Raw genomic sequence first — 15571 nt, 5'->3', positions numbered from 1 at the left:
AACTGTATTTCATAACGAAAATTAACACAAAATACATTCGAATAGAAACTGTCAAGGAAGACTACTCTAATATTTGTAGGAATAATAGTTTTTAGTTAGAGATTTTTATTATTAGAAGAAAAGTTAATCATGTAGGTTCTATAAAAGATTACCTTGCATTTTAAAAAAAAGATATTCGATAGGTTTAGAATGAAAAATAGTCAAAATTATTTATTATATTCATTAGCTGTTTTTTTTTTATAATATAGTACAAAGACCAGGGGCGGAACTACCATACCGCCAGACCCCGCAATGCGGGGGGGCCCAGGACGTTTAGGGGCCCAGTTCAGACCAAAAAACAATGGGTTTTTTTTTCAAAAATTATGTTTTTCATGCATCTTGAAAGTGGTTTTGTAAAAAAAAAAAAAAAAAAAATAACAGGTCTACTATAGCAGAGATTGTTGCGTAGAAAAATATTTTTAAATCTACAAGAGGTATAGTTTGAAAGGTAGGTAAACATTCACACTACTTCCATGACTTACTGCCCTTCTTTAAAATAGGGATGCCCACGAAGCTCATTTAAATAGTTTTGTACTATGTATATTAAAAAGCAATTGGTTCTCTGAATTGTTATTTAAATAAAACGTACTAAACAATGGTATAGCCATAAAAATCAATGTTTTCAAAATTGATATTATAAATGCCAAAAATGAAAAAAAAAACATAACGCGAGAAACCATTCACGAATCAAGCTAACGTCCTTATATATTTTTGACCAGCATATTAATACTATTGTTCTCTCTGTCTGTGTATCTATCTATCTGACAAGAACGCTCTAGAGAAAACACAAGGAAATTAAAAACATGCATAGTAATTCGAAAAACGAAGTATGACGTCGCCACATTTAGCATAGAGTACAAAATAATCTCAAGCCGGAGAGTGCACACAGTAATGTGACGTCATTGATTCTCGAGTAAACATTGAATAAAAAGGAAATTTTGTCTAATCTAAATGGTTTGCGTGAAGAGTTTCTTGCATACAATTCTTCGGGTAGGGGCGAAGCCCCACCCCCCGCGTAAGAACGTCTGAGCCCCCCCCCCCCCCTCCCCAACTCAAAAGAAATTTCTTCATCGATACTCTATAATAAAATTACCGCCTAATTAATGTGTCTAATCTAAAAAGTGGTTTTCTTGCAATTTCTTTAATGCAATTCTTCGGGTAGTGGCTAAGCGCAACACCAGTGTTTCTTTCAGACTTTTTCCTCCCCGGAGAGGGGTGGGGGTACTTGAAATTTTCGGGGGCGGGGGTAGAATTTTCGGGGAGGGGGCGGACACTGGAAAAAGTATATAATTATATTTCGTTAAATGGGACGGTAGGTATGTTTTTTTTTGAAGGGGGGGGGGGGGTGTGGGGGTGGGGGGGTGTGGGGGGGGGGGGGGTTTAAGTTTAGAGAAAAGAGACAGCACTATCAGCCTAGCGCCCGTTGTATCCTTCCTCAACGGGCCATTTTTCTCGTTTATGATATTTTTGCTATCTCAAAATGAGTTTGGACTAAATTTCTTCTGGTTTGTTCTCTCAGAATGGTTATATATTGCAATGAAGTAGTCTAAATTACTCAGTTAGGATATATATATATATATATATATATATATATATATATATATATATATATATATATATATATATATATATATATATATATATATATATATATATATATATATATATATATATATATATAATATATATATAATATATAATATATATATAATATATAATATATATAATATATATATATATAATATATATATATAATATATATATATAATATATACATATATAATATATATATATATATATATATATATATATATATATATATATATATATATAGAGGGGGCCCTAGTTTTTTCTTTGCGGGGGAGCCTTTGATTTCTAGTTCCGCCACTGACAAAGACCTGTTTTAATTATTTTTTAAAAATCTTATTTTAATTAATAAATTATAAATGAAGATCGAGGATCTATATTTTTTAAAAATAGTTTAACTGTCCCTAAACAATTGTATCAATCGCTGAGAAATTAAGAATTAATAATTACGTTTAACGCTTTATTAATTAATCGAGTTGAATTATTTCCGTTTTGATAAACTCTCTCTCTCTCTCTCTCTTTATAACTACTAACGCTTTATCATTGAGTTTCTCGAGAGAAAAATACAGGAGAGCGGTAGTTATCATTGACTCTGTCATTGATAATTTCATTGAGTCTTTCATAGAAAATAGTGTTCGATCGGCTGGAAGTGCGCACAGGGGCTTTTCTATATTAGGATTATAATGAAATGTTCGTCAAATTCATAAAACTATTATGAATATCTATTCTTTGCGACCCGTGTTTCTTTCAGACATTTTTCTCCCCGGGAAGGGGGTGGGGCACTGAAAAAATATATTCTGGGGTAGGAGGGCAGACAAAGTTTTCGCCGATGGGGGCGGACTCAAGTAAAAGTATATACAAATTCTATTTTGTTCAAGGAAGCGGTAGACGTTCTTCGGGTGTCTCAGCTCCCCCCCCCCCCCCCACACACACACCCCAATCCCAAGAATTTCCTGAAGGAACTCTTTGGTCATGGTTAAGCTTAGGTGCAAGGTTTAGGGGTATGACTACAACTATATTTCGTATCGATTTGCAGTAACTGCGTATAGATCAAGGTTACAAGATAAGGTGGTAGTATCTACATTAAGCGTCTATGGAAAAAATAGAATGACGTCATCGATGGTTGATTAAAACAATAGAATTAAGAATAGAATGCAGAAAACTACAAACAATAATAATGACGTGATTGATAATATAGAGACAAAAATTAAACGCCTAATTTAGTATTATAATTTTAGAAATAAATGTAGATATAGAAAAAAAAAATACTGGAAAGGTATTATTTATAGTAAGTGTTAGTATCAGGATTAAGGATGGGTTATTAAGTGTTTCATTTCAAGTTAAATTTCCGGATCCGGTTAAAATGCCGATTATGGATAAACTTCCGTTTTGATTGACACTTTTCGTTTCCAGTTAAATTTAAAATTTAGCGGGTTGTTTTGGTTTCGGTTTAGAGAAAAAGCAAGACTATCAACATAACACCCGTTGTATGTCTCCCTCAACGGGACATTTATCTATATTCTAGTGTTTATTAATTTTTATTTTTGCACACACCCACCACACAATCTACACTCATGAGTCTAAACTGCTTTATACACCATTAAAATCCACTTCACAATACTGGCCGTCCACATCAACAGCACAGAGCACTTCACTCAAATCACTGCGACACTGCGCCTCATCAGCATCAAATTACACTTCGTGCACACCTACATCTACACCAGACTGCCCGTCATCAGCATCATATTACACTTTATGCACATCCACATCTACACCACACTGCCCGTCATCAGCATCATATTACACTTTATGCACATCCACATCTACACCACACTGCCCGTCATCAGCATCATATTACACTTCATGCACATCCACATTTTCATAACAACTCCCGTTATTCACAGCCACCTGTTACACGTGAACTCTTTGCCCCACAACATTGTCTTTGTCCAAAAATTTTCAAAACAATCCGGCGCACATTAATCGTCCTTTGAAGTTTACAAATGTTACACTGCATTAGATATTAAACTAAAATATTTAGTGCGATCGGTCCAACATTGAGTAGATGTATTATTTTTAACGAGCCGACCCGCAGCATATCATTACAGTGAGCTCTTAATTTTTTTTCAACCCCTTCTGACGCACCGCACTCCTCTCCCCCCCCCCCCCCCCCATCTTCGCCTATGATTTCTCTTCGATTCACTTCTTCACAAAAGTTATTTCCTTCAATTGCGTTAGCTTTTTAAGAATCTTTTATCGAATGATTGCCTAGTGTTCTAAAAGTGTAAGCCTGACCGAACATAAGTCTGTAGTTCGCGTTAGTTGTAAATTAGCTTGTTCCAGTAATTTATTTTGTAACCTTTAAGTAGACTCAAATATTGTATTAAGAATTTTATGGAACAAAGTTACAAAACTGTACCTTTTTGGATCTGGCTGTCTACAGGGTAGATGCGTTCACCTATTTGTTTAAACACGGCATATAAGGTGTTTATTTAGGTTTAAGCTCAGTCTAATAATCCTAATTATAGACTAGAACTCATTAGAGCAAAACCCTTTTCAAAGAATTATTTTAAAATTTGTGGTTAATACATATTTATAAATAAACTAAATATAAATATATTATATTAAACACAAAGAAAGGCGAATTTAAAATTTTCACGAGTTTTAATTTCTCAAAAGTTCAACAATCGATTTCTTTTCTAAAAACTTACAACTGAGATATTTTGGAAAATATGGGGTGTAATTTAACAAACATGTTATAGTGTCAAAAAAAAAACAAACAAAGCCTAGCATATAAAAATAATCATATATATTTGTTAGCAATGACAAACGACACTCTGAATAGTTTATGCTTATGTAAAACTTTATTTTATGACTAACAAATTTAGTTGGCTAGTTAGTTGTCGATGATTTAACAATAGGCCAATATTTCGTCGTTTGAACACTGGTTGTAGCAGCACTCACACACAATGCCCGTATTTTGTCTCTTGCCCAGGAAGGCCAGGGCGCTCTTCTTGGTCAAGGCCATCACATCAAACCTATCATTTCCTTCTGATAATAATACAAACAAATTGAAACGTTAATTTTATCTTTGATAGTTAGAACCTGACGGGCAATATTTCTTCAAGCACGGCGCAAGAAGCTATGGTGTGGTCAGCACTATGCCCAACCGCCATTACTTCTAATCAGGTACTTCAGGCACCCATTAATGGTGGATGGACTAAGAAAAGTCCTGGGGACGCTGTGACTACAAGGTTCAGGTACCCATTAATGCTGGATGGATTAAGAAAAGTCCTGGGGACGCTGTGACCACAAGGTTCAGGTACCCATTAATGCTGGATGGACTAAGAAAAGTCCTGGGGACGCTGTGACCACACGGTTCAGGTACCCATTAATGCTGCGTGGACTAAGAAAAGTCCTGGGGACGCTGTGACCACACGGTTCAGGTACCCATTAATGCTGGATGGACTAAGAAAAGTCCTGGGGACGCTGTGACCACAAGGTTCAGGTACCCATTAATGCTGGATGGACTAAGAAAAGTCCTGGGGACGGTGTGACTACAAGGTTCAGGTACCCATTAATGGTGGATGGACTAAGAAAAGTCCTGGGGACGCTGTGACCACACGGTTCAGGTACCCATTAATGCTGCGTGGACTAAGAAAAGTCCTGGGGACGCTGTGACTAGAAGGTTCAGGTACCCATTAATGCTGGATGGACTAAGAAAAGTCCTGGGGACGCTGTGACCACACGGTTCAGGTACCCATTAATGCTGGATGGACTAAGAAAAGTCCTGGGGACGGTGTCACCACACAGTTCAGGTACCCATTAATGCTAGATGGACTAAGAAAAGTCCTCGGGACGCTGTGACTAGAAGGTTCAGGTACCCATTAATGCTGGATGGAATAAGAAAAGTCCTGCAGTCGCCAATAGTGACTCGACACAAGCTGGTCAATAGTTGTTTATAGTAGAGACTACACACATATACATTTTATTAAATATCAATCTATGTGTGAGTTATGATGTATGTTTCAGATAGATATTAGCACTGAGTGCATGTTAGTGCGAAGAGTATATTGAACACATTAGAATGATGACTCGATTGAAAGGTGGTGACGTATTTGTGTAGAGACTGTGTTGCTATGATTTTATGTGTCAGTTAGTCTTATCTTGATCGTCGGTGTGAGAGGACGTATGCTGACTGGTATGACTCAAGTTGGGAGATAGATTCTAGAGATATATAAGTAGATACAAGAATAAAGAATTGGACAAGAAGTTATTAAGTTCGTCTTATCTCTGAGCGTCATCTATTCGTCTGAATGGGAGATAGCGTTATAGGTTCTTAAGGTTGTAACCTCTCTTCATGGTAGTGGAGATGAATTAAAATGGTACCGAATCGGATCAAGTGACTCAAACCTCGCACTAAGCAGCGTAACAGTGTGTGTTTAATTTGAGTGTGGTGGAATAGGGAGGGGGTCCTGTGTAGTCACATTCTGAATGAGGGTGGAGATAATTTACTTTGACTGTGGGACGAGGTCGTCGTGGTATCAAGATATTAAGACATCGAACTATTCTATTTTTAAATTACATTTTTGTAAGTTGAATTTCTTTAATGATTTTTTTCATTTTAAGACGCATTCGAAAATGGTAGTTTTAAGGTAAATATTCTTTACCAACATTTTGTTGTTATAGGAACTCGTGGTAAGTTAATTTATGAATACCACCTGTGTTCGCCAGAAACATTGAATTTTGCTTATAGGATTAGAATTGAGATAATTTTATTTTTATTACAGCTAAACAGCGGTAGGGATGATTCTCTAATTAATAAACCGGGAGTGATCTCCCCTAAACTTTCTCAACTTTTCTTATATAACACTACGGGGGATGACAACTTGTGAAATAGACAAACATTTTGATTCAATGTTAATTACTTAAACTTTTAAAAATAGAATAGAATCTCGTAGAAAAAAAGGAGTGTATAATAGTCCGGAATATTATTAGTACTTTATAAATTCTTAAGCGTTTTTTTTTTAAATTGGAAATAGCGGTACCTACTACTCCCGGTCGAAGAAAATTCCTTAAAATTTGACAGAAGGCGGAGAATTAAATCTCTTACTGACTTGTGAAATTTCGTTTATCTATTTGAAGCAGTACTCAAGCTATAGGCTTTTGAAAAACTAAAAGTAGACTAAGTTCCACTTTCAGAAATTGCTGAAAAGTCGATACAGAATTACAAATTTGATATGATACTTATATAAAAATTTTTATCAACCTAGCTGTAACGGTACTCAAGTTATCGTGTTCACAGTCAAACATACAAACACACACACACACACAGACATGCGGACAGAATTGCAAAGCCCTTTTTCCCACTCGATTACGCATAGAACACCGACATTTTGATAAATATGTATTTATTATTTTTGCCCGATTAAAATAAGTCCCCTAAATTCCATATATGATGAAGTAACGAGGTGTAAAACGATGAAAACTGTCAAAATGTCATGTGATTTTTGCGTACGATTACAAACTTCCTCTTTACTCTGTAATCGAGAAAGTAAAAAGGTAAAATATTTAAAGCAGCACGAATTATATGTAAACTGAGACACCAGAAGTAATACCTTTGTAATATTTTTTTAGTTGTGTGTCGTAAAACCTATTAAGTATTTAAAAAACGAATATTTGCATAACAATAGTTTTAGTTCAGTCTGAAACGAGCGAGATGCAAGCCGTCATAACAAATTATATTGTCAGTTTTTATTTTTTTTTTTGTTAAAGAAAAAAAAATTACCCGTTTTCTTAATTAAATATACATGAACAAGACCGGTACTTCCGTTCCTTTAACAAAGCAAGAAGACAGTTATCTCCCTTATACTATAAAGACAACAATACATATACCTTTCTCAGCGTCTCTTTTAGATCGGCTTTCACAGAGAAGCTGGACAGTGTCCGCGAGTTTTGAGCCACACAAACCACGGGAGTGTGGTTTGTCATGATAGGAACACGTACGATCTTGAGCAAAAACACCGCACACGTTGAAGGCCAGTAAGAAGATGAGCACACTGGCCAAGACGAGAGGTGATGGAACTGACATTTTCAAACAATTTCGATCTGAAATAAAGTTTTCATTGAACTCATTACATTGAACAATGTACACAAATCTGGAATTAAAGCTATCCTTTCTAATTGTGGAAGTTAAGTGTAGGTTTAAAAGTGAGGCAAAGTTTCCTATAGTAATTGCAGAGCCTTATCAAGCTGCGTACCGTCTTCAGGGATTTAGAAATTTTATCCCTAGAACATGGTTTTACAGTTTTGTACAAAATCATGTGATCCAAGAATTGAATTTCTCTCATGCAAAATTTCAACTTTGCTGTGTCTCGCTGTTAAACCATTGTTTTTTAAAGCTGTGAAAAGTGCCTGAAACAGTGATATGCTCCTCTCAGTTCTTTGAGAATAAACAAATATCATCAAAATAAGCCACTGTATCATTGTTATCTGCCAAACCCGTCTCATTAATCTATTAAAGTAGCTGGGGCATTAATAAGACCAAAGCTCATAAAATTCCAATGATGCAGACCAAAAAGATGCCACAAAGGCAGACGATTTCTTAACTAATTCTTTAATTGGAATCTGCCAGTAACTTTCAGATAAATCGGACTTTAAAAAAAAATGTGCCTGTGCTAATTTAATAAAGTTACTCCTGGTTTGGCATAGGTTCAGCTGCTTATAGTCAACACACATCCTGATCTCGTCATTTTTCTTCTTCACCAAAACGATAGACACAGCATATGTGTGTCTGACGGTTCAATTATAACGGATTCCAATAAATCTTTGATTTCGGCTTGTACCCGTTCTCTATAGTGTAATGGTATGTTGTAAGGTTGTAGCTTTATTGGTCGCATTGACGTTAGATTGATTGCAGTTGCTTTACCTAGAACGGCAGACAATACGTCACAGAAATCCAGCAAAAGATGTGAAATTCTAGTTTTAATGTCACCAGGCATCTTTCTTAATTTTACATCCATATAACTCTCTTGTCCAGATGACACGGTATGAATTTTCGTTGTGGTCACAATCCTCGGTGTTGTTAATCATATCGCAATTTACTGTAGGTGTTACGGTCGACAGCTCTAGCCGTACTTCAAATACTTAAAATATTCACATGAAAAATAAGCATACGGTTCTTATTATTTATAGTTACTTCGTAGCCTACATCTGTCACATTTATGGTTATCTCGAAAGGCCCCCACCAAGCCAGTTGCATGTAATGGGTTTATCCATTGATGACGTCCACAAAAATTTGTGATTTTAGACCCCCTTTATATTTTAACAATAACGCCCTCTTCCTGGTATTTCCCTTACCTAAAGATACACAAACCCCCACCGGACAATTTAGGTATAACTTAGACAGGGAAGTTCAAGAATCCGCCTACCCAAACCGCCCTTACGAAGTAAGTGATGGAGTAACACTGAAATATTAGCGATACCTCTACAAAATCCCAATACAGATGTTGTCAGATGGTGCGCACTCGATGAACTCTTTACGTCTGTAGCCATGAACTTAATTAGAATAAATGGACGTTGACAGACCCGATATACTCGCTGGACGTCTAATCGGTTACACAGAAGTACCGTCTCTGCCAAACGATGACGAATCGAGTTGAGCTAAATCCATTCAAAAGGAAGTAGAACACGGTTGCACGAGCAATTGATAGTGTAGATCACGACGCACTGCGACAGATGTATCTAGCACAGCTGGTGGAGATCAAAGATTTCATATCATCTACCATCATATATCAGGTGAAGTGGAGATCAAAGATTTCATATCATCTACCATCATATATCAGGTGAATTGGAGATCAAAGATTTCATATCATCTACCATCATATATCAGGTGTAGTGGAGATCAAAGATTTCACATCATCTACTCAGGGGCGGAACTACAGTGCCGCCAGACCCCGCAATGCGGGGTGGCCCACGCCATTTAGGGGCCCACAGCCGACCATAATCAATTTTTTATTGTAAAAAAAAAATAATTAATTTTCGTGCATTTTTGACTTGATGGTTGTTTTGTAAAAAAGATTACCGTAGCTGCGGTTGGATTATCTTTATTCTATAGACACCACCCCACGCTCTCTCTTATATTTTTCTTCCCTTTGTTTTTAAACCACTGTGAAAGCCTCTTTCTCCTACAATCAAACTGATCAAAGATAAGCAAACGTTCGAATCACTTCCATGAGTAATTTCCCTTTTTTAAATAGTCAAATAAGTGTGCTCATAATCTCTTTTTAATAGATTTGTACTAAACAAATTAAAAAGCAATTATTTCTCTGAATTATTTATTTTTTATAAAGTACTTGAAGAATGAAACTGTATAAAAAGGAAATGTAATTAAAATTAATAATATAAAAACAAAAAAAAAACCATAAAAATAAACATAACACGAGACACCATTACTTATACAAAGCTTTCATGGTTTATATTCTTTTGACCGACTAGAGGTTACGAGGTCTTATAGCAGAGATAAAATAAAACCGATTTTCACAGAACACACTAATGCACTTACACACATGACATGTTGTAATTTGTTTTAATTAAAACATTTTTTTATTAAAACCCGAACAGGCCTACAATGAGTATCCTATGTTCGTATTTTGTGCTTGTATATATATATATATATATATATATATATATATATATATATATATATATATATATATATATATATATATATATATATATATATAGGGGGGCCTAAAAAAAAATTTTTGCGGGGTGGCCCTTTTTTTCTAGTTCCGCCACTGCATCTACTATCATATTTCAGGTGAAGTGGAGATCAAAGATTTCATATCATCTACCATCATATATCAGGTGTAGTGGAGATCAAAGATTTCACATCATCTACCATCATATATCAGGTGTAGTGGAGATCAAAGATTTCACATCATCTACCATCATATTTCAGGTGAAGTGGAGATCAAAGATTTCATATCATCTACCATCATATATCAGGTGTAGTGGAGATCAAAGATTTCACATCATCTACCATCATATATCAGGTGTAGTGGAGATCAAAGATTTCACATCATCTACCATCATATATCAGGTGTAGTGGAGATCCCCTCAATGGTCGCTCAATGTTGGCTGGCGGCCAAAGACGTAGCGACCCCTCCTGGCACCCGGGGTGAACTTTCAATTGGCGCCCCCCCCATATATATATATATATATATATATATATATATATATATATATATATATATATATATATATATATATATATATATATATATATGTTACGGTCAAAGCCCGAAGTCGGCCAATGCGCGGATTGGCCAATATCGCCTCCAATTGACCGGTCAAAATCCGAAACTTTGCTTGATTTCGGCCTTTAGTGGACCGGCCAAAGTCTTAATTAGAAGATCATCTGGCTAGGGACGACCGGCCAAAGTCCGAAGATCATGAGCAGATTTTGTTTTTTTTTATGCCGTGAGGATCATGAAATTAAGTTTTTATTGATTATTAATAATAGTAAATGACAGAAACATTCAAAAAATTTATTGTACTATAGTCTCAATCAATCAATATTATAATTTGTTACAACAAGTTGAACTTTTATGGCATTTAGAATTACATAGTAGCTTGTTATTTTTACACTTGCAGCGATTTGTTGTGCGAGTGTAGCCTTGGCCCCCAGTCAATGATTGTGAAGATGCGATGGTTCGTAGTGATTTTTCCTCAGTGCCAACTGACGACAATAAGAGCAGTTTTTCGTGAAGAATTAAAAACTCACTTCTAGCATACAGTTGTTTTAGAACACCATGTTCCGTTCCTAATTTGTAGAAACCGCCCTCGACGCTCATGACAACTGCAATCACGCTTTGGTGATCGCCGCGACCTCTGTCAAAATCTGGAACACGGATGCGTACATTGTCACCCACTTCTGCATCTTTAAATTTTGTATTTGATGTTTTAAGCATCTTAGCACCTTGAGTTTGCAAGCTAGTATGAGCTGCTGACCTGTGTTCTATGATGTCTTGTTTGTTGTGACTTAATCTGCAGGTAATATTTCCTCCGTACCCTTCGTCTGCTTCATTGGGTATTCCACACATAGCATGTACATCGTTGCCACAGGATCCACAAGAATGAGCTGCACTACAATGTTTTTCACAAACTATACAGAATCTGTTTGCCACATTATTGTCACACAAATGGTCTGGACGTTCCGCCACGGCAGCAGATGTGTAAGCTGAGGAAGTCGTTGCATTTATGGCAACCTCCATTTCTTGTTCAATGTTTTCAAGTTCTTCCTCAGTAACTAAATTATCGAGAGCCTCTCTTGGTAGATTTGAAGAGCTAAGTCCCACTTTTGCTTTGCATCCAAACAAGGCTTCGTATGGCGATTGTTGGATTCCTTGAAGAAAAGAAAGATTTTTCATAAATTGAATGAATTTGAGACTCTCAGCCTAATGAGCTGATTCATTTGTTTGCATCCATGTCATCATCATGTTTTGAACATCTTGGTTGGTACGTTCTACTGAACCTTGGCTTTGGCCATGCCTTGGTTTTCCGTGAACTAGTTTAAGTTCAGGCCACATGTTCTTTAGTTCAGAAATAACTTGATTCACAAATTCTCTTCCATTATCTGATTGAAGCACACTTGGGGCACCAATAATCGTGAAGATATCTAGAGCAGGTAAGCAACTTCTTTTGCTCTTTTGGTTTCCAAAGTTCGCAATAATATGAACTTGGTTAAATGATCCTGGTAACTGAGTATAAACCTGTATTTGCCGTCTGGGTTACTTTGCATATCAATAAGATCAACTTGGCATCTTGAGTTAAATTCTTTCAATATCAAAGGTTTGGAAACAAAACCTTTCTTGGGATTAGACAGTTTTGTCTGACAAGGCTTGCACAACCGAATATACATAGTAATGATTTCTTTGGTGATATTTTTGTACTTTCTCTTCAGCTCTTTTTTCATCCATGTGCGACATCCATGTCCGATTTTCAAGTGAGTTTCATTGATGAAGTCGAACAACTCTTCTGAGTGCTTGTAGTACAAAACAGCACCATTGTCTTCTGTTAGTGGTACAATAAGTTTTTCTTTACCGTCAACTACAATAACATCATATTTGTTTAGTCGACGATAGTCAACAGTTTGTTTTGTCTGCTTTGCTTTAGCCTGTTTAACGTCCTCTATAATAGCAATGTATTTGTTTTTGCTGAGAATAAAGCTATTGTTTGATTTTCCATGTAGTGCTGTAGTCAAACGGTCTAAAAACATAGTTTTCATATCAAACGTTACTGACAATGAAACCGCACCCAGAATAATGAAAACGCGATCACAACTTAGTCTAGATAGAACATTGGCCAGGACATACCGGCCATTGCGCGCATTGGCCGGCCAATGTACAAAATACGCTGTCAAGTTTAAGCGCTTCGGAATTTGGTCAGTACTTCCCGGCCAGTGCGCGCATTGATCTCAGGACATATAATCTCAGGACAAATGATCTCACGGACAACTGATCTCACGGACAAATGATCTAACTGACAAAATATACCAGGACAAAATATATCTGGACAAATGATCTCAGACAAAATATCACAGACAAAATATCTTACGGGCAAATGATCTCAGGACAAATGATCTCAGGACAAATGATCTTAAGGACAAATGATCTCACGGACAAAATATCCCAGAAAAAATATCTCACACCTAAATTTTAATGGTGTATTGGGTGATTTTTGTAAGAAATGTTTGCCGTATAAATTTGTCATATTGCACTAAACATTTTAAAATTATGATTATTAATATAGTATGCGAAGATTAAAGAAATCTTTTCGATGGACAGTGTAGGTGAGCTTGCTAAACATGAGACATTCCAACAATGTTAGGTGTACGAAACTAGATCAAACAAAATGAAATAGCAATAAAGACACACATTCCTATCAAGGTGGCAGCCCGCTTTGATTACGTCCTACCAAAATAATAATTTTATCAATTTTTTAAAAGCATGCAGAATATAAAAAATAACTTAATCGAGACAATAGCTAACTAAGCCCGCCCATTTTGCACGCCGTAGTTTTTTTTAGTTATTAGACGGTAGGGGTAGTCCGTCAGAATGAAAAGTTTTAATAAAAACAGGCACATTAATAAAACTTTGAAAATTTTTTGTAACTTTCAAAACATAAATCCTCCTAAAAATGTGAAATAATTACTAAAATTTAATGAGTCACCTTTTTTTCACAATACTAGTTTTGGCCGAAAATAGTATAGAAACAACAGAGTAGGCTAAGCTAGATAAAAGATTCTAACAATTTTAAAACCATTAAAAAGTTTCTTTACATTTGGTCACCAGGTGGATACACCCACCAAGTCAAAACAACAAAAATATTATACACTGATTCAGACTCTACTATAAACAAGGATACATAGGAAATAAAGTTTTTGAGGGGATTCTGAATTTGAAGAAGTTTGTAAAGGAAATAGATCTAGATCTAAATCAAGTTAATCACCTATAAAATTCTCAGCATTAATAAAATAGTAATATAGCCAGCGATACTCATGAAACTATTTCATTGCACTCATGTTTCATTGTTGTTTTCCTGTAAATGTTGTTTCGATATGAAAGAAAGGAACGAGCCAGTGCAATTATAACTGTAATAATACAGACTGTATTAATAAGTCTGCTTGCTCCTAGCAACCTTAGATATATGTAGGTAATTTAATTGAAAATAATATAATCAGCTAAAAGGCAATTGCGATGCAAAGCTTAGGCGTGGAGGGATCAGAATTAGTCATTTTGTTATGGATGGACTTAAATTAAGTAAAAACACCAAAGCTAGTAGGCATACACAAACTGAAGTCATAGAAGCTATAAAATCATTCTGGAGAAGACAATTTCAAGAAATAGATGCTAACAAATTGTCTAGTTAGCTACACCCGAGCCAGAACGAATAACTTAAAGAGATGATAGGGAAGTGATTCCAAAAGGAAAAAGAAATCATTCCGTAATATTAGGAGACTTCTTTCGTAATGGCAGCAGCTATCTTTAATAATGGAACACTTGCTTGCTGAGGATGATGAAATACATATATCCTCCCATGTTACTCATGTTAACAAAATAACAAAAAAAAAACATTTTTCAGGGTTATCTTCTGCTGGTTTCTCAAAATTTTAGCCTACACTTGGGGTCATTTTATGTATTGCGGATGGTTTACATTGTTAAAAATTAAATAAAAAAATCTTTATTCATAACACAAAATTATGACACTATATTTTCAATATAATGCAACATGTAAGCTATACCATTACCAAATTGGACATCTGTAGGTCTAATAGTTTTTTGTGTGATAATTTTTAGTAATGTAGCTATATTCTGGCCATATGTTCCCCCCCCCCCCCTCATCCCCAATTGAATAACCTTTTAAATTGAATAAGTTTTATTTCTGTATTATTTCAACCGTTGACGAAGTCTCCGATTTAATCGAATATTTTACCCTCTGCGTCGATGTGCCAATTAGGGGGTGTGGAGGTGGGGTAGGCGGATCACCTTTTTGGTAAGGTGAACGGGGAAAATGTCAAAGGCAAAAAAACTACATTTACTTACCTTTAATTTGATACCAATTTTTTTTTTTATAAAACTTAATCGGTAGCCTAGAAAATGATTTGTGAAAAAAAACGCGTTTATTTTTTTATGGCTACGATGATTAAGACTGAAACTCAGTGATACCGTAGGTAAGGTTTTAAAGTATGTTTTTGTGACGCGATTGATGAATGTTCGCCGCGATTCAGCAGAAATGTGTCGTCTGCTAGATTTCTTTCCATTCCAATACGCGGCGTGCAAAATGGGCGGGCTTAGTTAGCTATTGTCTCGGTCAAGTTATTTTTTGTATCCTGCATGCTTTTAAAAAATTAATGAAATTATTTTGGTAGGACGTAATATAT

At 35.7% G+C, this 15571-nt stretch overlaps 2 protein-coding genes across 2 annotated transcripts; both read right to left on the bottom strand.

The window, feature by feature from the left end:
- Positions 1 to 4535: 4535 nt before the first annotated feature.
- On the bottom strand, positions 4536 to 15334 carry LOC131951472 (molluscan insulin-related peptide 3-like). Its single transcript, XM_059313894.1, has 3 exons — positions 15234 to 15334; positions 7522 to 7734; positions 4536 to 4677 (listed from the first exon to the last, which is right to left on the bottom strand). The coding sequence occupies exons 2-3, from the start codon at positions 7715 to 7717 to the stop codon at positions 4538 to 4540; spliced, it is 336 nt and encodes a 111-aa protein (XP_059169877.1). The 5' UTR covers positions 7718 to 7734; positions 15234 to 15334; the 3' UTR covers positions 4536 to 4537.
- LOC131951457 (KRAB-A domain-containing protein 2-like) lies at positions 12308 to 13011 on the bottom strand. Its single transcript, XM_059313877.1, has 2 exons — positions 13005 to 13011; positions 12308 to 12897 (listed from the first exon to the last, which is right to left on the bottom strand). The coding sequence occupies exons 1-2, from the start codon at positions 13009 to 13011 to the stop codon at positions 12308 to 12310; spliced, it is 597 nt and encodes a 198-aa protein (XP_059169860.1).
- Positions 15335 to 15571: the final 237 nt, after the last annotated feature.

Source organism: Physella acuta, unplaced genomic scaffold, assembly GCF_028476545.2.
Source record: "Physella acuta isolate Inbredline_101_S28 unplaced genomic scaffold, ASM2847654v3 ptg000813l, whole genome shotgun sequence".
In the NCBI taxonomy this organism is placed as follows: Eukaryota; Metazoa; Mollusca; class Gastropoda; family Physidae; genus Physella; species Physella acuta.
Note: the sequence above shows the minus strand (reverse complement) of the source record. Positions and strands in the feature narration are given on the sequence as shown.